Source organism: Sciurus vulgaris, assembly GCF_902686455.1.
Source record: "Sciurus vulgaris genome assembly, chromosome: 11".
Classification (NCBI taxonomy): Eukaryota; Metazoa; Chordata; class Mammalia; order Rodentia; family Sciuridae; genus Sciurus; species Sciurus vulgaris.
The window spans coordinates 121,734,550-121,758,829 of NC_136472.1; the positions used below are offsets into that span (position 1 = coordinate 121,734,550).

At 37.6% G+C, this 24,280-nt stretch overlaps 1 protein-coding gene across 13 annotated transcripts in view; it reads right to left on the minus strand.

Moving 5' to 3' along the window:
* CDON (cell adhesion associated, oncogene regulated) overlaps window positions 1-24,280 on the minus strand; it is a 94,874-nt gene that overhangs the window by 4,512 nt on the left and 66,082 nt on the right. For 4 of the 13 annotated variants that reach the window (XM_079104012.1, XM_079104010.1, XM_079104005.1 and 1 more), the window contains exons 15-18: window positions 23,629-23,751; window positions 19,042-19,263; window positions 16,765-17,051; window positions 13,965-14,044 (exon numbers count right to left, since the gene is read on the minus strand). In XM_079104012.1, the coding sequence (XP_078960138.1) occupies window positions 13,965-14,044; window positions 16,765-17,051; window positions 19,042-19,263; window positions 23,629-23,751 (712 nt within the window). Of the gene's footprint in view, window positions 1-1,081; window positions 1,214-1,306; window positions 1,339-4,518; window positions 4,814-4,917; window positions 4,948-5,042; window positions 5,101-6,746; window positions 9,197-9,390; window positions 12,106-13,964; window positions 14,045-16,764; window positions 17,052-19,041; window positions 19,264-23,628; window positions 23,752-24,280 lie in introns of those variants that run through there. The other 9 variants (XR_013757741.1, XR_013757739.1, XR_013757740.1 and 6 more) reach the window with 9 other exon arrangements.

Consider the following 24,280-nt stretch of genomic DNA (forward strand, 5'->3'; position numbering starts at 1 on the left):
CAGTTATTATACTCTTCGGCTCTGGAATTTCTACTTGGATTCTTTTTTCAGTATCTTTCTCAGCTGAAATTTCCCTTGTGTTCATCTATTGTGCATATTTTCCTTTAAGTCCTTGAACATGATCATAATTGCTGTTTAAAATCATTGTTGGCGAACTGTGACACTTGGGTCATCTGAGGTCTGCTTTTTTTTTTTTTTTTTTTTTTTTGGTATGAGGGACTAAACCCAAGGGTGTCTACCTACTGAGTCACATTACCAGTACTTCCCCCCACTCCTATTCTTAATCTTGTATTTTGAGACAGGGTCTCACTAAGTTGCTGAGGCTGGCCTTGGACTGGCAGTTCTCCTGCCTCACCACTCAAGCTGCTGGGATTACAGGTGTGCACCACGGTACTGCCACACTCAGGGTCTGTTTCTACTGATCTTTTTTACTTCCCTTAAGTATCACATTTTCCTGTTTTTGGAAATGGATAGTAATTTTTCTTTTTTAACTGGATTGTCCGTCTAATTTTCTGGTTGTTCTGTTACTGTTGAACTGTCTTCTGACACCTTTTTCTTGAATTCCTGCTTCAAGACTAGAGAATGCTTTTAGGCAAAAACCCATAAATCTCACACTGTCTCTCAAGGGCAGACTCTTGTTCAGTTTCTGTCTACTCTGATCACACTCTTAATACTCTCAAATTGTTAATAGAAAACTTGAAAGTATTAAGATCTATCATTATTGTCTGTTGATGTTCAAGCTCTTTCACTATCACTGAAACTACATGCTCATAAATACATTTTTTATTTCTAAAATAGAGAGTAAAAAATACTTAAGGTGACTTATCACTGGGCCTTACACATTAGGAGACACATGGCTGGACAGTTATATGCCGGAGCTAGGTAATGTAGACGACAAAGATAAGAATCCCCTTTTTTTCAATTTTTTTGTTTTTATTTTTTAGTTGTAGATGGACACAATACCTTTATTTTATTTTTATGTGGTGCTGAGGATCAAACCCAGGGCTCCATGTATACCAGGCGAGCGCTCTCCCACTGAGCCACAACCCCAGCCCCAAAGATAAAAATTCTTTATTTCCACCTTTTAAACATGAGATGGTATGTTTCTGATGCATAGGAAAATCAGTAAAAGAAGCCATGTTACTATTACTAGGATTCTGTTGGCTCAAATTATTGGGAACATCGAATGCTAAGAATGAAGGTAGGTACAAGCCTGAAAAAAAAATAATAATAATATATCTGTCAGTAAACCAAATTCTAACTCAGATAATTCCAATTTTAATTTCAAATAAATAAATATACTCACCATACAGTTAATGGAATTCTGACACCAATCATCTGGAATAAAAACCAAATATGTTAGGTGTCATTTGTAGAGAATAATTTGAGTACAATATGATCAATTATGATTCTAATTTAACTTTAAATAATATAGTAAAAAAAAAAAGTATATGCCTGCTTTGAATATGACCTAAGTCTTTCCATGCATGTCTTAAACCAATAAAAAGTGAAGGAACAATGGCACAGAAGGAAGTTCACTGATGTCAGAATTGGAGCACTGGGCTAGGTAGGTATGACTCTGGAAGAGAAGGGCATGCCTTATTTGTTCTCCTGAAGACTGTATTCAACTGGGACCGTTAAAGTGTTCATGTTATCAGTGTCTTCCCTTCCTATACTTTGGTGTTAGTCCCTTCTACTCTCTCAGTATTCTAGGAATACAGAAATTCCCCATGGATTCAATCATGTAATCCATAGACTCTAAGTAGGGTAAAATATGGGTTTAGGTTAAGGGGGAAAAAATCTTTTCTGGATTCAAATGAGAATTTAATGAGTATTATGGTTGATATAAATAATGTTATCTAGAAGAACACTTTATTTAAACAGTGCGTGCTGGATACCTTCCAGATGTCAAGCACTGTGGTAGGCACTGGAAACATAAAAGGTAAATATAGCAGAGGTCCAGCTCCAGTCCAGCAGAGACGAACAAGTAAACAAATGGTTACAATGTGACACTGCATTACATAAGGAAGTATAAAAGACACTGGGAGCCCTTTGAGATGGGTATAGATGTGTGACTGATGAGACCAGGGCAGGTCCCACAATGTCCAGCCAGACACCTGTGTATATTCTTTCAGACTGTATCAGACTCTACTGTCTCATAACTAGGGAATTTATCTTAGATAGCAATTATGAAATTAGAGAGTAAGGGGGAATCTGACTTCAAAAAATCAAAAATATCTCTGGTCAGGGCAGTCCATGTAGATACCATGATTTGTTAGAAATAATTCTTAAAAATTAAATTCCTTGTTTCTGGCTATAACTCAGTGTTTTGCATTAGAGCAACTATCCTGCTACAAACAATAAAAAATATTTAAAATTTTTATCTTAAATCTGTGCAAGACATCAGAGAGCTACCACAGCAGTTGAGTAGCTGACATTTTAGGGAGAAGGTAAATATGAACCTGAGCTTCAGCCCCACTTTTCCTACAGGGACATTTATCATTCAGTGCAAAATGAAACATGGAGATGTCAAGACCATGGATGCTAAGAAGCTAAGAAGTTGAGCAGAGTTTTGGCTGTTTTGTGAAACTAGGAAGACAAACTGGAGTTCAGAGCCTGCCTGCCAGGGAGAATCGGCCCAGTAAATATACCAGGCTTTTAATTGGAACCTTAGAAGGACTGAAGTCTATAAATAACAGTGAAACAGGAATAGACAGGGCTTTTACAAAGACTCAAACTCAGCATTAAATCAATTCAGTCCCAGACTGGCTTAAAGTGATCTGCCCCTTACCCAACTGCCTGTCAAAAGCAAAAGTAAAGCCTTTTTGGTAGAAGAAAACATCATCCAAAACCTGTACCAGTTTCTATATGTAATGTCCAAAACTAAAAAAAAAAACAAAACAACAAGGGGCTGGGGATATAGCTCAGTTGATAGAGTGCTTGCCTTGCAAGCACAAGGCCCTGGGTTCAATCCCCAGCACCGCAAAACAACAACAACAACAACAAAACCTATTTCAGGAGACAGCAACAAGTGATGCAGATACTGAGTTGGCAAAGACTTTTTAAAAACTGGATGAATAGATTCAATAAAATAGATGACAAGAATGTTCACACAAAACTTAAACCTAATAATAATCACTTGGAATTTCAGAGACTAAAAAGTTGAATAACTGAAAATAAGAGCCCAAAGCATGAGGATAAGAGCAAGTTGGGCACAGATGGACAAAGAATTACTAGAGGAAGAACATCATCGCAGTCTTCAGACTGCAGCACAGAGGCACAAAGGGATGGAAAAAACCTTACGAGACCTGTGAGGCACAGCGTATAAAAACTGCGTATGGTTGGCGTCTCTGAAGGAGAGAAGAGAGGTAGTGAGACAAACTATCTGGAGACATAAAGGATGAGATTCTTGTAAAACTGATGAAAGCTCAAGCTATAGGTCCAGTGCTCTGTGAACCCTAAGCAAAAGAAACATAAAGAAATAACACAAATGTGAAAAATTAACAATGGTTGGAAGCAAAATACAAAGAGAAAATCATGAAGACAGCAAGAAGAAAAAAATACATTACCTTGAAAGGAAATAATAGCTGAACAGATGATTTAACAGAAAAGACAGAAACAGCAAAATAAAAGAATGGCATCTTTTCCTCCACCCCAACCCAGGGGCTAAAGCTGGCCTCAAACTTGTGATCTTGCCTCAGCCTCCCGAGTAGCTGGTCAGAATGACATCTTTAAAAGGCAAAAAAGAAGCCAGAATTCACGGCATATGTCTGTGATCCCAATCAGTTGGGAGGCTCAGGCAGGAAGACTATGAATGGGAAGCAGCCTGGGCAACTTAGCAAGACCCTGTTTCAAAAGAAAAAAAGAAAAAAGAAAATGACTGCTAACCTGGAACTCAATAAATAGTAACACACACACACACACACACACGCACGTGTGTATTCGTTCTCTCTCTCTTTTGTTCTCCTTTAAAAGGAAGATGGCTCCCACCTACATTAGAAGAAATACAAAACCTATACTGAAAGAAATACTAAAGGGGAAATTTCAAGTTGAAGGAAAATGAGTAGAAACAGAGGAAAGGAAATATCGAAAGGAATAGGTCACAACAAAATGGAAGTGTAGGAATTCTGAATGAACATTGGCTGCAAGAAATAACTGTAATGTCTTAGGGGATTTTAAGGATTTTTAGAATTAAAAACATGTAACCCAAAAGACTGCATTGTCTGGAAAGTGGTAAAAGTACTAATGCACACATTGAACTCTAAAGTCGTAATGTCTAGCACCAAGCACATGGCAAAGGACAGACAGTAGGGCCTCAAACATATAAAGTAAGTAAATAAATAATAAACCCTGGAACACCAGAACATCAGACTTTTTTGGTACCCTTTTTCTTAAGCCAGTGCATGAATTATTAGGGAGCAACAATTAAACTAATTAATCGAAGTATTTTATGACGCCCCATACCCAACAGTAAGATGAGACATGCATATTAAAGTGGGAATGAACTGATACACTCACCCATTTGCTTTTTGTATCACAGTATTAGTTATCTCTGTCCTTGTTCAATATTGGCTCTGTTGCTTGTACTTCTTTTTCTAATATCTGTCAGCTTCAAAGACGTCTGACCTAAAACTTAAGTCCCCTGGATGACAAGCAAGGATTGTCCTCAGCATGAGGCTCTTAGAACAGTGAGACAGAGCACAGTCAGGTACTTAATGAAATTCTCCGATCCTGTTGGAGTCAGACACACTAAGTGAGCTTGATGTCTCATTTCTCTGCAAGAATTTGAAGGTATTGGAAAGATGCTAGGAACCTATATTTAAAAGACCAAGAAGTATCAGATCAAAAAGAAAAGCTTTCATTTAAAAGAAGTAAAAGTGAGCTGGTGGGGGGGGGGGCGGTTGGGGGGGTACATACTTGCCAGAATCTGAGAAACCAGGGCAGTTCCTACAAACAAAATGTTACACATTAATAATTTGTTTACATGGGGCCAACATGAGTGAATTTCATAATGTTCATATAACAAAACCCTGAGGACTTACCAGACAATGAGATGCCTTACATCTTTCTTCTTTTCCTTTTATTTTCTTTTTTTCTGCTCTTTAATTTAAGGCAAAGTTGTAGCATGAGATTTTTGAATGAAGTCTAGGTATATTCTAATAATATGGTTATATAGAATATTTGTCAGAACAAACAACAGTGAAGTTATATTGATGCATCAGGTCTAAGAGGCAGGCAAAATGGAAGAGCAAAGGCCAACTACAAGGTATGAAAGGTACTCAGTGGACTGATACAGGTTTATGTGCCAGGAGTAAATGAGCATATTAAATATACATCTAGAAATTATGGATTTTTTTTTTTTTTTTTTTTGTACCAGGGTTTGAACCCAGGGATGCTTAACACTTGAAACACATCCCCAGCCCTTTTTAATTTTTTTTTGAGATAGGGTCTCACTAACTTTCTGAGGGCCTCGCTAAATTGCTCAGGCTGGCCTCCAACTTGTGATCCTTCTGACTCAGCTTCCTAAGCCATTGGGATTACAAGCGCGTGCCACCATGCACTGCTGAAATTATAGGTACTTAATGAGAGAAAAATACAATTCCTACTACTTATTCTTTAGCATTGCTTTTCAGATAAGTGAAACAGTAAATAATAGCAGAGTTTAATTTTATTCTGAAGTATGACTCTTAATTACTAAAGTGTAGTGGGTAGTAATATAATCAGAGTTAAGTCTGTAAAGTGGTCATAACCCCAAATTTCAGTATGACAAACCACACTGATTTAAAATTTTCTAGTACACTGAATCTTAATCATCAGCAATTAGCCACTTAGCCAATCAAATATAAATAATTCCATTCCCTTACTTTCAGTTCAGTTCCAGATGTCTGTGTGGCAATGTAAAAATGGTTTTAACCTGGCCGTTACATGTTGATATAAACATCTAAGACTCAGTTTATAAAAAAGGGATATAATCTATATTCTAAATATAATTAGGTATAGCATGTGAAAACAGTTCTTCTGATAATGCCTTTATGAAATTTCCTAAAGCAAACAGATGATCACAAAATAACATCTAAATAACATGTAAATGAAAGTGACTCAAATCTACAGGTAGTAAAAGGAAGAACAGGACAAATGTCTGATAATGTGTAACCTTCAGTGAGATGCTCTTACAATGAACACTTCACAGTTTATACAATTTATAAGGTGCAATTTCACTATCTTCACTTCTTAAATGGTCTTTCAAAAATGTTACTACCGACCACCATTTGACCCAGCTTCCCACTCCTTGGCCTATACCCGAAGGACTTAAGATCAGCATACTACAGAGATACAGCCACATCAATGTTCATAGCTGCTCAATTCACAATAGCCAGATTGTGGAACCAACCTAGATGCCCTTCAATTTTTTGATGAATGGATAAAGAACCTGTGGTATATATATATAGAATGGAATATTACTCAGCCATAAAGAATAATAAAATTATAGCATTTGCAGGCAAAGGGATGAAATTGGAGAATATCATGCTAAGGGAGATAAGCCAATCTCAAAAAAACCAAAGGACGAATGATCTCACTGATAAGCAGATGATGACACATGATGGGGGGGAGGGGGGCAAGAATGGAGGAAGGAGGGACTGTATAGAGGGAAAAGAGGAGTGGGAGGGGTGGGGGGGAATAACAGAATGAATCAAAAACTATTGCCCTAGGTAGATGTATGATTGCACAAATGGTATGCCTCTACTTCATTTACAAACAGAGAAACAAGATGTGTCCCATTTGTTTACAATAAAAATAAATTTTAAAAAAATGTTACTACTGGCTTAAGCGGAGTCAATGTTTTCACTGAGTTCCTTCGAGCTCCATCAAACTATTTTTCTTAATGTTAACTTTAACAATATTGAGTAAATGGAACTGTGTGCATCTTGCCACATAGAAAAACCTGTGCTGTTCTTTAAGAACTCCAATGTTCTGGGGCCTTTCAGTTTACTAAGAAACTTCTTAGCAAATAAAAAAGGCCTGACCTTCCCAATTTGTAAGATAGGAAAATGGCTCTACTGTAGTATCACAAAAATAAATAAGTAAAATCTTCTTTAACTGACAATCTGAACAACATAAACAAGGAAATAAGAGATTGGAATAGTAGTATAAGACTGTGCGCAGAAGAACAGGTGCTTTAGTAGTTGGCTAAACATTTCTGTAGAACTATACAGCCATCTCTGAAGTATTTTCTAGGGAAGTATTCCATTTCTGAATACATAACTCAGTGTGCTATGAATGTTTGTGTACAGAGTTAACCTGTTTAGATAATTATATAAATTTTGCATTAAGTATCTTCTTTTGATTATCCCTGGAGAGCAAAGACTAACTGTTCATCAATCTCTTGGATGTGTGACACATTTTCATGCATGTGCTCTGGAGACTTCTGAGATAGTTCCATCTTGGTGGTGGGCTGATGTTCCACTACCGCTGCTGTTTCCTCTGGCCACCAGGTCTCCGTCATTTTGCTGACCTAGCCTTATTCTGGGGAGAAATCAGTTACTATGCAACAGAACCCTGATGACGTTTCTCCAGGGCTGTGGCTGCCCTCCATTCTCACTGTCACTTCACTTGATGCTGCAACGACCCCAGCTAGAGTGGGACTTCCCTTTGGGGGATTAATTTATCAGTGACAACCACAATCAATGCTGGGTGACAATAACAATGGCAAGTTGACACACACACAGCTAACAAATGAAAGATCTAAAGCACTACCCCAAGACCACAGGCACTTAGTCTTTGTATTAGGAATGAATATAGATTTGGGGAGATATATAACCTCCTCAAAAGGAAGGCCCTTATAAAACTAGAACAGTGCTCTAAAATTTTTCCCTTAGGAAGGAGATAGATTATCATAGATGAAGAGAAGCTGAATCTTGGGGTTTGTATATTTTCTTCCTTTGGCCGTATAGCTAGCTCTGAGTAGCTAAGTAGTTGGAAACAGGAAAGAGGCTGAGTTATAACAAAATGAACGCTAGAAGAAAGAGTTTAGATAAACTAGACAATAATGAACCAACTAAACAGATCAAAACCCTTGGCCTGAAAGAAATCCTACTATGATTAAATGTTCTCTACATCCTAATTTTATTTGAGTATCTCTGACATCCATTGGGGTAAAAGCATTCCTAAATCCAACAAACACACATAGGCCTTAAAATCTTGCAAAATCTTGGAGACCATTTGTAATATCAGAGTTTTCTAAAGCACTTTTCCCAATTATTTTCTTTTTCCTTTCTTTGACTATCAGCCATGTAGCTTGTACTGTTTTTTTCCCCCCAGAGGAATTAGACGCATTTTTCCAGGGTGATATTTGCTTGGCTACTTCCTGCCCATTTCCAGTCTCTCTAGGACACTTAAAAGTTAATTTCTCGTTCTTTCCTGATGGGACTGCTCAGTTGGTTCATCTGTAAATTTCATCAGTGTCTTCTCTACTCTTTCTTACAAATTATCAAGACTGATGGCAAATAGTCCTGATTTAATGTTAATTCCTTCCCATTCAACTAGCCAAGCAACTGACAAACCACATTTGATTACATATCCAGAACTGCGTTATTGCCTTTTAAATTGAAGAGAGGAGAGGAGAAAGGTAGAAAACTTTTTGATTCATTTGATTCAAATCTATTTAACTCTTTTAAGTACCCAGATTGCACAAAGATTTCTCCATTAAGCCTTTAGTGGAGGGGACCAGCTCCCTGCAAAGCTGTATTGAGTATGCCTCTTTCTAGCTGTTCATAGTGAACTAGTACATACTACTAATATTATATTACACTTAAAACCTGAAAGGGATCAAGTCAAGGAAACAGTGAGGCAGGCAGTCATTTATAACATGCCATAAGAGCCCCAGAATCAAATAAAACCTCCACAGACAGCTACGGTGCACCCTCCCCTCTTCCTCATTGCCAGTTTTTCACATCTCTACTACAGTTAAGATGATACAAGTCAATGTTTTCTCTCCAGATGGCTGTTACTAAAACAGAAGGATGAGAGGAGGGATGGGGGCTGGCAATGACTTGTTTCTTAAAAGCCCACTTCAAGAAAAACACACAAATTCAAGCACGGGAATGTAAAGAAAAAGGAAGATGGAGCAGCAGGGCTCAGTGCAGGTGAGACTCATACAGGACGGGCCCTGCAGGAGGCACGTCCAGTCCTCGGGCATCTGTGGAAGATGAAAGGAGAGTCTGACAAGGCACCACTGACTCTGAGAGGTAGACCTGAAAAGGTGCGGCAGACTCAAGGGTGAAGGGCACCCCTCCCTCCCTTGGCAGTGTTTCCCAGTTCAGCGATCACACTCAGTCACCTAGACCTCCTCCTCGGCCCTCCTGCCATCAATTACTTGATTCTTTATTAAAAAAAAAAAAAAATCTCTCAGACCTATCTACTTCTAAATCCCAAACCTCTCCAACTCTCCGAGCTCTCTCCTTGTGTACCACTACCACCCGAGTCCACTGTTGCTCATCCGGACTACTGTAACTGCCATTTAACCGCCACCCCTCCCCATCCTCACATGGCCCACCCAATTTAATCTCCAAATGGCACTGACAGTGATCTTAAAAGACTGAGAACTATGACAGTGTTATCCTGCTTTAAAATCTTTCGTGAACTCGCCACGGCTCTGTGTGATTTCACTCCTCTTCTACCTCTGACCCCTTCGCTTACTAGCTTTCTGCTGCAGAGCCTTCTTTATGTTCTTAGAGTCACTCAAGGGTGCTCTTTAAAGCACTCTGCTTTAGAGATCTTACAAATAGTACCCTTTGGCTGGAAATGTCCCCTTCCGTCCGTCTAACCTAATCTTACAAATTCTTCTGAACTTAGCAAAAGTCACTTGCTTAGGAGGGCTCTCCTTTGTAATGAATCCTTTATTTTTCTTTTATAACATACAGTCTTAACTATAAATTCATTTTTATGATTTATGTCATTTTGAAAAGGATATCTTCCCGATCAAACTATACAGACAAGACAATGCCTGCTGTTTGTTACTATATCCCCAGCACCCAGCTTAGTGGTTGGCTCCTACAGACCTTCCACAAATGTTTGTTGAATGAATAAATGAATGAATCCTCTTTTTCTTTTCTACTCTCCCTATTTAATCATGCTCCTTTTCCATCCCCATTATGTTTTGAAGATATATCATGGCAGTAAGAAAAATTAATAAAAGCAATGATGTCTTACAAAAACAATGTCTAATCATATTTTAAATATGTAAGAAATAAAAGAAAATCAATAGTCAAATAATTAAATATATAAAAATAATCAACTGGCCGAGGCATTAGATCCCTTGATGATCTCATTCATTTTTCAATTCTATCACTTTAATATAAAATTTGTATGACAGTTCCAATCTACATCCCAATCACAAGACCAGTCTCTGGTTGTCCCAGTCACTGGTTGCTTGTTCAATGGGCTCATGTACATGTGCATATGAGCTCCTGGACTTACGTATCAACTGGTATTTGAACTCTAAATGCCTGAGATCAAATCTGTCACCTGTCCTTCATGTGTCATTTTATTGGGTTTCTTAGTTCTATTGCCACCACCCAGGAAATAACCAATCTGGTCATTTACATTTGAAACCTTCTATGTATTTGGATGCCTTTTTTTTTTTTTTTCCCTAGAATCCCTCTTAGACAATGTCAGACAATGGCCAAGTCTTAAAGATGCCAACTGTGCCATCTCGCTCATCCCTTCCTCCCCATTCCTTGTATGGAGGCCAGGTTTTCCTTACAGTGACATCTAACTGGTCCCATCCCTCCAACCTGTGACCTGTCACCATTCATCAGGCCGAAACACTCTCAACAGATTATACCTTTTCTCAAAATTTCACATAAATTAGGATGTACTAGCCCAGTGTTTCTCAACATTTACCCCACGTCTCCTTTCAATTAATGTAAAAGTCTCACCCTTTTGTACTTTATATTACAGAAAAAATAAGAACTTTTTTCCATTCCATAAATATAAAATAATAAGATTCAATCATTATTTTTTCAAGCTCTACTTCAATATTCCTAGCTCTGCCTGAGACTCACTACTGTCAGACTATGGGTATCTGAAGGTAATACCAAGTACATGGTAAGCACTCAATAAATGTTTATTAAGTAGACTACAAAACCCTGACATTATGTCTCCTGTGATATACACTAAGTGCAATTTTCCAGTTTTATATCCTACCTCTTACTTTCCACTTGCATTTCATCAGCTAGTAATACTGTTGCAGTGGCTCTCAAAGTATGCTGCCAGGACCACCAGCATCAGTGTCCTTGGAAACTCATTAAAAATGCAAATTCTCAGGCCCTACTCTAGAAGTAGAGAGCCTACTAACCTGTATCCTGAGCAGTGCTCCAAATGCTTTCAAGCACACCATGGAATCTGACTGTTTATTCTTATGTAAGCACGACCCTTCCCCACTTCCATGACTACTCTTGCAAATTCCTTCTGCATAGGAACAGTTCAGAACTTAGCCCAGTGCCTGGCTTCTGCTCAGTAAGTGTTTTCTGACTAAATAGCCCCAAATTCTACAATGTCATGTAGTTTAGCTGAAATAATGCCTCTTCATATGTATACACTATTTTGGTCTGCATTATGAAATGCAAATTTGTTAGAAAATAACACTGATATTCTAAAAAAGATACACTGAGTACAATTTTGCATATTTTAGAAGTAAATTATATATCACTGACCTCTCTGTATTCAAAATTTATTACAAATGTTGCTGTTTTATTGGATCTTGAGAGGTGATATCTGTTTTCAATTTCGAAGTTGTAAGAGTTAGAAGCATGAAATGTGATGATTTCAATCTCCACAAGAGAAGTTAGTTACTTATTGATATTTATCTGTCCATTTATTAAGTGTCAAAATCACACAGTAGCTCCTGGGAGTCAGGGGAGATATTTAGCTAGTCTTAGAAGCAACACAGACAAATAAAGACTTGCCTTCAACTGCAGGTGCTTGTGTAAGAAGAATATTTAAGCCACAGAGAAACAGAAGTTGGTGTTTCCAAGCTGAAGAGAATTCATGTAAGTTCCCAGACAGCAGTAAAATTCACAAACATGAAATGCAGGAAGTCATTAACTTGAAAATTAATAGAAATACAATTCCTCATTGTCTTAAAGGAAATACCCATGTATAATAAAAACCTTCAGATACTACACACACACACACACACACACACACACACACACATACTCTCTCTTCTCTCTCTCTCTCTTTCTCAACACATAAAAATGACCATGAATACAGGATGGCAGAGGTCACTTAAATCCTTTTAAAGAAATAAGATGTGTTTCAGGTACTAAGATGATACCTCATCATAAAGATAAGGTTTTACACCAAAGTCTATAATTAGATTTTGTTGGGGACAATCTTTTATTACTTAGGACAAGCTTTTGTTTTTCTGTCAAGGAAACTACCTCAGAGACATAACTTTCCCCAAGCTCATAGGTTTAAGTAGCAGCAAAACCCGGGTCCACTCATTCTTAGACCAAAGGTCCACCTGTTAACCATTCTAATATGTAGAGAGAGTCAAGATTGGTTGATGGTCACATGAAGCATACAGAACACAGTATATATTTTCACAGAACCATTTGTTATGATGAATCCACATGACTACTTACCATCTGGTGTGTAAACCAACTTCACCAGTTAGGTTAGCATGTTTTTCTAATAAACTGTGGTAAAGTCTATGAGAAGCTCAGAATAATACAGCTTCAGTGAACGAACATTTTCAAAACTAGGGTGATAAAGAATTTAAATATGTAACATGTAGCTCTTGGTACATAAAATAAGCATATGGCTCTTGCTTATATAGAAACCCTAAGATGAGTTAAAAGTGATAACAACAAGTGCCCAAGATTTATTGATTTTGTTCTGTAACTCTCAAAACACAGGCTGAAACAGTGTACTTCTTATTCTGTGGTTTACCTGATCCTTCAAGTTCTAGTTTCAATACCTTCTAGAGACAACTCAAGTTTTTAATACGTGTAAAATAAAACAAAAACATGTCAAACACTTTTTTGACAATGAAACATCCAAACTCCAACCCATGCTCGTTATTTTATGTACTAAGTACAATTTTTTTTTTTTTTTTTGGTACTGGGATTGAACCCAGGACCTTGTGCATGCAAGACAAGCACTCTACCAACTGAGCTATATCCCCAGCCCAAAGTACAATTTTTTTAATTGCAGAATTTTAGAGGTGGGAGGATTTTTGAGGCCATATAATCCAGAACCATTATAATGGATGTAATGTTAATACAAGAAGCTTGATTTTTCTTTGGAATTAATATCTGGAGGTAGCATAAAAGCTTTCAGATATTCTACATGTCAGAATTTAAATACACATTTTACTCTGTGCAATTTTATGTTGTTTAAAATACTGTGAATATATATTACTTTTTAAATGAAAAATGAAAACAAAACAGCAAGATTTTGCCATTAATTATGTTAAGATTTGAGGATTTGAGGATTTTAAAAAATGTTAATTTTCGTAGAAAAATTTTCAGTAATATTACTATGAAAAAAATTACTACATATACAAGATGGGTTTTTTCCTCCTTAAACTCAAACATGCTCTCATTTACCCTCCTACCATCACATACTACAGAGTAGAAAATTACAAGAAAGGAAAAGATAAACACTATAGAAAGAGGATGTCTCTAATTAAAAATTTCCAAAAACATCAAACTTTTAATAATATTGCCACTAGAAACAAATCCTTTAATAGCATTAATATATGTCTAAAGAAACTGAGGCACAGAAAGATTAAAAAATATAAAGGAGTATAAAAAATTTAAGCAGCCTTAAATTTAAGATGGCAAATTCTGAGTTTTCTACCTTATGAAAAATTTCAAGAATTTCCTTTGCTGAAGGAAAAAAAAAAAAGAACAGTATCCCTTATTCACAACAACTTATGCAAATATATATTAACATACCTATTGTTATTTCGACAATTCCGGCAGTTAATGCACTCCAGTGGGTCAACCTGGGGGACTGCTGTGTACACTCCACCACCCTGTCAGGAAGGAAGTTCAAGGAAATAGAAAAGAAAATGCTGAAGGTGCCACAGACCAATAGCCAAATACGAATACAAAAGTCATGTCAATCATAAATGGGTCATGATATTGTTAACCTATTTGCAGAGCGATGTTATGCTCATTACTTATTATTTAACAAATGAGATCTGCACAACATTAAACTGTACTCCAGAAACTTAACTGCTGTGTTTTTCCATATATTTCTGTACTGGAAAAAGGCAAATAAATGAAGGGAGAAAGTTAGTCACTTCCCTTCAGTGTCTCAAATCCAATGGGCCCAAAAAACACTACACATCATAACCTCTTATTCATTTTTCCTTTTCTAGCAGTCACGGAAAAATTATATGAGATGCCAGTTGGAGAAACAGGGTGTGAAGTCTGTTTGAATGATGTCACAAGATCAACCCATCTTCATTTTCCTGTAATTATTTCGATTAGGTCTGTTCACTTGACTACGCTAAGTTTTAAAACATGTCATATTTTTCCAGATGGAGTAGATTCTCAGCCAGCAATGACCTGGAGGGGAGTATTAATATTTTGATGTTGCTTTTGGCGGAAACTGCCCAGCAATTAAGAAAAATGCCCAGATTAACACATACCTCATTGTAAAATGTTCACTTGACATGTACAATGGCAAACGTGAAGTTTAAAAACTCAAACTGGCCTCTTATGAGTCAGACTCAGAATTCTACTTTCTGATGACAAACAGCAGAACTGAAATTGAGAAGGGTGGGAGAGGCTATCACACTGCACCCAAACCCAACACAGGCCTTCAAGGTTGGGAAAAGTTCAGGCAATTGTCTTTCCTAGAATACTTTCCAGTTCCATTCATCCCATAACAACAGCCAGAATCTAAGCAAACCAGGACTGAAAATTTCTTTCAGCATTCCTGATCCAGCAAGCAACAGGAATTACTAAGAAAATACTGAGAGAAAGACTATTTCTGCACCATCTTCACAGTCTGTGAGGGTAAACTCAAAAGGTTCAGAAAATGAAGTTTACAACTCACAGAGTAACACATTTATTCAAGTCACTAAACATGGCAAAGTTAATTCAATGATTTTTATGATCCCTAGCATTTTTAAAAATTTCCCTATTTCCTCCTGCCCAGAAGAGAAGAATAAGAAAACTAATAGGTTAAAATTACAGTTGATAACTTCTAAAATTGTAACCTAATGGGGCAACTATTATTTAAATAGCAAGTCATTGTTCAGAAAACCCAAAGTCCCCTGTTCAAACACTAAAGCAAACATCAGTCTCATTTTTCCTTCTCATGGAAACAGCATGTGTTATTCAAACTGCAAGCTCTCTCCTCCAGATTTCTTGGACAATGTTAGTAGTTTAGACTAGGAATAGTGACAAAAAAAGTTTGGATAGTCTGAATATAAGCCATGTCTTTCCCCAGAAAATAATGAAATCATTATTCTCTTTGGTAATGAGATGCACTAAAGTAAATTAGACATTTTTTTCTACAACATACAAAAACTGGGTCATATAAAAACCACAAGTTTCTAGGTTTAAGACACAAATATATACTATAGATTTGTTCTGCAAATGTAATGTCTTTATAAGTTCATTAAAGTTAAAGACAAAAAACTCTAAACTTGTTCAAATTATAGTACCTTATGGATTATGGCAAATTTATCTGTAATTGGAACCAATGAAAAAACTAAATGAACACAACTTGATCAACTAAACAAATTATGTTTGATTAAAATAATGTGGACGGCATCTAAACAAAGGAATAAAAAATATCTCTCTAGTGAGGAGAATCCCTTTACTAGCATGAATCTAAAATATGCTATTCTATTCCTATTTTAAAAATTAAACTATGTCAGGTAATCTCCAAGATGAAGGAATTTTAAGGGTTTCCTTGTGCATAAAGAATACTAATACTCTAAAATTCCAAAAGCTTACAAGTCAGAACAACAAAACGCACTAGATGAAACAAAAGAAACTCATGGTAGGTGAGAAGTCACAATCTGGTGGCTTGGAGACAAGTTTTGCATGATCTGCACAATGCTTTTAAAAAATCTAGGGCTGGGGATGTGGCTCAGTGGTAGAGTGCTTGCCTGGCATGTCCAAGGCCCTGAGTTTGATCCCCAGCACCACAAAGAAAAAAGAAGAAAAATCTGAATTAGTTCCCAGCATGTATAAATCACTTCACCTAGATTTACAGATCTTTCAAAGAAACAGAAAAACTGGCAATATTGGGTCCTCTGCCCTGTGTGACAATAGGAACTGAATCAAAGAAGAAACTTCAGAAGTTCTAGTTTGCTATTACCTCCTCTACAACCATCTCGTTCCCAACTTGCTGAAGTTTCCCCATCTGCCAGAGCTCTCAGCATATGAGTTTTCAGGCTGCTTCGAATAAATCAAATATAAAATATCTGGTTTGGTCTATGCCCAGTAGTATTTCCATTTTATCTCAAGAAAAACTTCCTATCTGTTCTTTACTGGTATTCAATTTTGAGAATTAAACAATTTAAAAATAGAAACTACATTGACAACTATAAGTATTACTTGATGGTAGAAAACTGACAAAGATTACTCTAGATCAAGGGCCTGCCAGTGATTTGTACTATTTCCATTCATGTGAACTTGTGAGGTACCTAAATTGAAAAAAGCCAAGAACCCATTCTTGTACTTTGACACCCTGAGGCACAGAGAGGCTGTTATTTATAATTAGGTCTCTTACATTCAGGAGATGATGAGGATGTTCAAACTCCACATGCGTCCTGGTCCTGGTTAGAGAGTTCGTATGCCCAGAGTAAAGTCCTCCATTTAGACTCCCGTTCACAATTCCATTGACTCCATTAGGAACCTTATGGTGGAGGTGAGAGCAGCCATTGCTGAGGCTGCCATTGCTCAGGAAGCCACCGTGGACATTTCCATTTATTCTGTTTGTTCTAGAGAGAGTGGTATATTCCATCATCTGCCCATTAAGATCTGACCCTTGGTAGAGATATCCTGGTGGGTCATATTCTGTCAAAAAAGAACACGAAAAAAAGGAATCAGATACTGCTTAGGAAGTTTTATTACAGCAATCCCTAAGAAACTACAAAAAGTCTATAAAACATTATAAATGTGTTCCCATAGCTTACTCAGGTTACTATTATTATTTGTATTTACAGTTGGAAGTAGCTAGGAGCTTTGAATTAATCATGACTGTTAATGGAAGAGAAATCAACCAGAGAGAAATTACTCACAAGAGATGAATAAAACTGTATGAGCTGAAACTATCAGAACTGGCAACACTAAGCAAAAGTGCTTAAACTCCCAGATACTTCAAAGAGCTGAAGAAGTGTAAAACAGAAACAACTAACCTAGCAAAGGCTAACTTTAGGTAGGACATTTTGTCAGAAGTGTTGTTTTTTTTTTCTTCTCCCCATCCCGGGGCACTGGGGATTTGAACCCCGGCCCTTGGGCATGCTAGGCAGGCACCCAACGAGATGAGCTATATCATCAGCACTAGGTAGGACATTTCAAGCAGCAATAAATAGCACTTTGGAGTAATGTATTCACCAACTGTTCATAGAACTTCTTAGTCATTATAGCCCATTTGAAGGTTATGGGGTACCAAAGGCAGAAGGCTATTCTACTTCCTTATAGTAAAAGTATTTTAAAAAATTGATTTCTAGACGCACACCTACTAGAAAAGTTTAGGAAAAGTAAAATTTCCTTAGTATGGTATCTGAACTGTACAGTATTTGTAGATAGGGTTTTGATAAATTCGTCAAAGGTATGAGAGATATGGAGACTGGCAGTCCTCTCGGTAGCTTCTCCTATTCCTGCACTTTCTTGTACAGGTGTGTATTGTCAGACAACCTGCTGTACATCTTCTCCACTAACCCATGACCTTTGAGAGGGAAGGGACCATGTTGATTTTATTTATAACTCCATTGTCCAGCTTAGCACTTGGCACATAGAAGACAGTCAATGAGTAACTTCTGGTGGAATGAAATGACCAAATGAAAAACTGTCATGATAATCTTCCATTTTTTGTATCAGGACACAAAGGAAAACGACTTTAATCAGATTAATCTTGTTCAGACATTCAAATTAATACACAATGAAAGGTAACAGCATTAGAGCCATTTAGAAAAAGGCCCAAATGATCATAATCCTTTCATGCTGATACTGCCTTTCATGCTGATAATCACCCCCTGCCTATCTCTGGGAAGACATGATTCAATTAAGAGATCTTTTCTTTTCCTTGAGCTAGTAACTAAAAGGTGGCTATACGAGGAAATTGGCCAACAGACACAAGAAGTGCCTATCACTGTTGGTACCTTCTGGCTTTGCCTTTATTCCTTTTCTAAAGCCGAAGAGGAAAACAAAAATCTTCCTCCCACCAAAGTCCTCTTGACTTGGTTATCCCGTGTTATCATAGCTGCTGGAGAGGAAAGGTAGGCTATTATTGACAACAGTGCCACTGCCCAGCCTGTAAGCACACCTATAACTAACACACTGCTCGGGGGAGGATGCCAGACAGTTTGGGCACATCCGGTACAGACGTAGGACCATGTTATCTTCCCTGGTAAGCATCATTCAGTGATGGTAATTTACAAAAGTCTCTGATACCTTGCTTTCCATCATGCATTTCTATCCCGCTGACCAGATCCACACCACCACGAAGGTGTTCTGACAGCAGTTCCAGAGCACATGCCTCCAGTACTCATCCTCTTTGGTGGTCCAAAAAAGCCAGAGTTTCCCAGCACCAAGTCTGCTATTTACTTAGACCTGCTTAGTTTGGTCCTCAATGTTTATTTCTATTGGGCAATTTAATTTGATGCTCCACTTACTTTGGCTGACAGCTAGGAGAGTTTTAAAGTCACCTCCTCCAAATGAAGAGGCTCTAACAGGTTTCATACCATACTAACACAGCAAAGTGTTGGGAACCAATATTTATTCTGACAATATTTTTTCTACCCATCTTCAGTAAAACAGAAGGAAATACTTATGAATGACTTACTCTGTATGGCATTCTGTTGGCGACTCTTCCACAGGCACATGGCAATGAAAACCATAAGAATGAGGACCATGACACCAAGCACGCAGCCAACAATGAGGTACAACATATCGCTGCTTCTGGCAGGGCTGGTTGCGGGCCCAGCATTTCCTCCACTTCCTGAAGAATTTGGAGGAGTACTCAGGTCTTTGATGGGATACTCAGAAGCTCCAGGGACACGTCTCACTAGTTGAAATATGAAAGAAAACATGATGTCAGAGCAAATACAGAGTCCATGAAATCAAATGGTTTACTCTCTGAGGAGGTCTGGTTAGGAATGTAAGCCAGTCTGTTTACTCTCCTTATGGAGATGGTCTGACCACCAATGAATCACAAAGAGGCTGCAGAGCTTAAAAATCAATGTGCCAAAGTTCTAGTTCACAAATTTTAGAGAAATCATAAGTGCAAAGAAACATACATACTTGGTCTAACCCAAACTATATGATTATCTGTTTAATTATACTTGTATGAGACTTCCAAAGAGTTGAAATAAAAGTACTTCAACTTAAGGATGGAACACAAACTTGTTTCTATCTCATATACTTTGTGCTGAATAAGACTCAGAATGATATATTTTATACTTTTATCATGTGTTAAAAAATAACTAACATTAGAAAATCTGACCTGGAACTATTAGAGCTACTATATAAAACTCCAAAAACTTGACACATAATATTAAGCATCTTCAAAACAAAGATTTTGGGGCCCACAAAAATGCACTACTTTTACCCAATTCATTAGTATTCTGGGTAACAATGATAACAAAAGCTAACAACAGGTAGGACTCAAACCCTGATCTCTCCATTCCCAAATCATATGTTCTTAATACTCTGAATGACATAGAAAAGCAGTGGAGCATAGTGGTTGACAGCCTGGCTCTGGAACCATACCACTGAGGTTCACATCTCCGCTCCACCATCTGTCACTAGATGAATGACATGTACCTCCATAATCCCAGTTTCTGCAACTGGAAAAAAACAATGATAAGAGCTCTATCGGCAGATTGTAGCAAAGAGTGCTATGGTCTGAATGTCATCTCCAGAAATCCAGGTTGAAATTTAGTTGCCAATGTAGTAGGTATTAAGAGGTAGGGTGTTGCCGGGTGCAGTGGCACACGCCTATAATCCCAGTGGTTCAGGAGGCTGAGGAAGGAGGATTGCAAGTTCAAACCCTGTCTCAAAATAAAAAGTAAAAAGGTCTGGGGATGTGGCTCAGTGACTGAGCATCCCTTGATTCAATCCAATCCCTGGTGCAAAAAAAAAGAGGTAAGGCCTTTAAAGGATGATTAGGTCAGGAAGGCTCAGCCCTGTTTGATGCATTAATGTCATCATTGCAGGAGTGGGTTGTTCATCTTGAGAGTACATTTATCTGAAGCTTGGCCCCTCCTTCTGTCTTGCCCATTTGCCATCCCACCATGTTATGACACAGCACAGAGGCCTTTGCCAATACTGGTACCATGCTCCTGGACTTGCCAGCCTCCGTTACCATAAGCCAATTGAACTCCTATTATTTGCAAATTACCCAGTCTGTGGTATTTTGTTGTAGCAGCACAAAAAGAATTAAGATAAAGAGTAAACGTGTTAATCCAAAGAAAACACTTAGAGCCTCACACATGGTGTGTGAGCAATTTTGCTCTTATTATTGGTTATATCATACTTCCTCTTAGGACTTCCGACAAGTCATAAGAGATAAGAAGGCTTTGGAAAAGCTAATCAACAAAAAAAATTAAACTTGGGTTCCACTTTCTAGCAGTATCAGCCACATAGAACAGAGCTGGGAATAAATAAGGAAAGATGAGCATCTCTTGAAGGAAGGAACCCTCCATTATTGAAAGTTGGATGAATACTTAGCAGAGACTACAGAAGTAATTTATACTTCAGGAGGTGTGTGAGATTATAGAATCCTAAGTTCCCTGCCAATCTAAAGAAAACAAAGTTTCTAAGGCAAAAACGGATGTTTCATATTATACACTAAAGATATAATTTTTCATAAGGAAGTCTATCAAATTTATTCTTAAGTTATCTGCATTTCTACCAAGTTGGATGATCTGTTTTCCAACCTCTTGCTAAAGTTAAAGTCTGGCTAAAGTCAAAGGCTGAGGACTACTGACTTGTTCTGGGGTTGAGTGTGACAGACATGCCAACAGCAATACAAAGAGAAGGCTAAGAGCCTGAAGTGAGAAAGGTGGGGTTAAAAACATAAAGAGAGACCAAAACACTAAAGGAAAAATCATGGCAGTCTCTGCTCTGTGATGGGTAGGGAAAGGGCTGCCCTGTAACACTTCCACCATTCTGGAACCTTTCTGAATTGCTTAAGATAAAACAATCAATGTTCACAAAAAGACCCAGGACCCACATTTCTTAAAAGGGTAAATTATATATCTTATCTTCCATCTAAATAGGTTGGGAATTGTGTGATCCATTTTAGAAAGTCATTCAATATGAACAGTTCACATTTCAAAGAAGTTTTTCACTATTTGAAAGTCTACAGGTAAAATCTTTTGTTCACTAGCAAAGTCAGATAATGAGCTACACAATTCTAAACACACTTCTAACTATTATGAACTAGATTATAAAACTGTCGTCAGTTCCTTCCTTCCTTCCTTTTTTTGTGGTGCTGGGGATTGAACCCAGGGCCTCACATATGCTAGGTAAGTACTCTGCCACTGAGCTACACTCCCAGCCCCATGTCGTTCTGCTTTGCTTGGCTAGATTCTTAAATGTCTGCTGAAAGAGATGATATATTTCATTTTTATTTAATTTTATTGAGTATTACAGCACTCTAGAGGCAAGTAAAAAAGGTTCATGAATACATCAGTGTCTGGGTTCAAAAGGCATTCAAATATATGCTAAACAAATGAAACTCAAGGTAAGGTCTATAAATATATAGTGGATTTAATATTGAGATTTTGCAGCAGAAAGACACTTGATTTAGAACTTAAAAGATGGAAATAAGCCTTGGATTTGTAATTCAATCTTTTAAACTACTTCCTCATTTTGTTTTTTAATCTATTTTCTCATGTCCTCGATTTTAAATAGGGATAAAATGAACACCCTTTGGCAGACACTGATGGCTGCCCTGCCCAGTCAACAGCCTTTCTTCTTCCATGCTAGCAGAACCCCGAGTGTGTTTAGGTGTCCATCTAAACCCCACCTAACTCTGGAGCAAATCCAGCAAATAACCTTGATGACTTACTTTGGGGCGGCAGGTGGGAAGGGCATATGTCTGAGATCTGACCAATAAGGCCCGTGGGGTTATGGGACTTTGGGGGGAAATTTTCTTGGTCTTAAAAACATGCATCGTCAGATATAATACTCAGGGTGAAGCCCAGAACTGTGGCAAGCAGAGTGGTGCTAGACACAGGGCCACACTGACAACCAGAGGATGGCAAGTGGAAAGACAGAAACCAAGGAACTTCTGAAGTGAAGGATGGTGACATTAGTTACCTACCTCTAGGCCAAGATATTCTGGGCTAAAACACATCCTCAGTGCTGAGGCCTATTTGATGAGGACTTCTATGCTATCTGCAGTTGCCAGTATCCCCAAGTGGTTGTGAAGATTAGCTGAGACTACATGGAAATACTTTTGCTTTGTAAATATCCACATTAGCTGTTTTGATTATCCACATGCTATATCTTCTGTTTTTAATGCTGACAACATTTTCCCGTTAGTAGGTGGAGTTGAGAATGTCAATTTAGAATTGGTGATTATTTATTCTAAACTTAAATATTACACATAATTTAAAAACTAGTGTGTGTGTGTGTATGTATATGTCAATCAAGAAACTGCTTTAAGCTTACTGCTGTGGTTTGAACGTGTTTCCCCAAGAGTTCATGTGTCAGAAGCTTGGTGCCCAGTGTGGCATGCTAGGAGGTGAAGGGACCTTTAAGAGATAGAGCCTAGGGGGTGTTCATTGGGGGCACTGCCCTAGGAAGAAAGTGATGCAGTTCTCATAGAACCAGAGTTAGTTCTCACGAGTGGGTGGTTATAAAAGAACAAGCCTGACCTCTTCCTGGACATTCTGCTTTCTGTCTCACCAAGTGATCTCTCCCTTTCACACATTCCTATCTGCCATGAGGTTCTCATCAGAACTGAGCTGAGGCCAGCACCACACCCTTTACTCTGCAGAAGTGTCAGCTAAGCAAACCTCTTCTTTTTATATTCAGCCTCCAGTATTTTATTATAGTAACAGAAAACTGACTAATACACATATGTAGCACTTTTCCTTAATATCTATATAGTTTTGTTAGTATTCCAATTCTGACAAATCTCAGAAAGCAATCAGAAAATCTCTATTCTCTTCATGGAGAAAAAGAGAAGGGAAGTGATTTATTCAGAGTTACATAGAAATTAATAAGCAGAATTAATGCTTATGTAGACAATTTTTAGATAAGTGCTCTAACCAACATATTATATTTCTGTTGGGATAATCTAAATGGTGCAAAGCAGAAATTCCCTTAGGGAAATATATCAACAGTCTGAAGGAGTCATCCAGAGTATGGAATCTGTGTACTGCCCAGGGGAAAGCATCAATTCTCACCCCTCTCCTACCTTTAGTCTCACAGATCATCACATTGCTAAACTCACTCTCTCCTCCTTCATTAAAGCATTGCATTTTAATATCATAGGAGGTTTCTGGTTGTAGGTGATCAATCATGTGCCACTGTTTTGAACCTAGAAAAGAAAAATAAAATATTTGTATATCATACAACACAACCTAAATGATTATGTCAATAAAATTATTCAATATTTTCAGAATGAGGCTGAAATAGCATCCATCACCATCCAGTACAGTATGTGCAATAAAAATGTACTTATTTTAAGTATTTTAATAATGTGCCACAGGTAAGTAGCATTTCTATTAAGTGACAAGGAATAAAGGGAAATAGATAAATTAAAACTACTGTGTGTTGACAGTAATACTTGTCTTAGTAAAAACAATTAGTGGTGAGTCTCTCATAAAATGCACATTAATCTTATGCATAAGTAAAACAATTTCAAGTCCTTTGGCCTGTACTTTAGCCCAGAAAGTCAATCCACTACGTCCACCACCAAAAAGCAACACTACATATGAGATCAGCAAATAGTGTATAACCCAGAACAAGTGATCAGTTTCAAGAAAGGCCTCAGAGAAACTCTGTCCATTGTCATGGACACAACATGGACTGACACAAAAACACCTTAATAAGTTGCAGAGAATCAA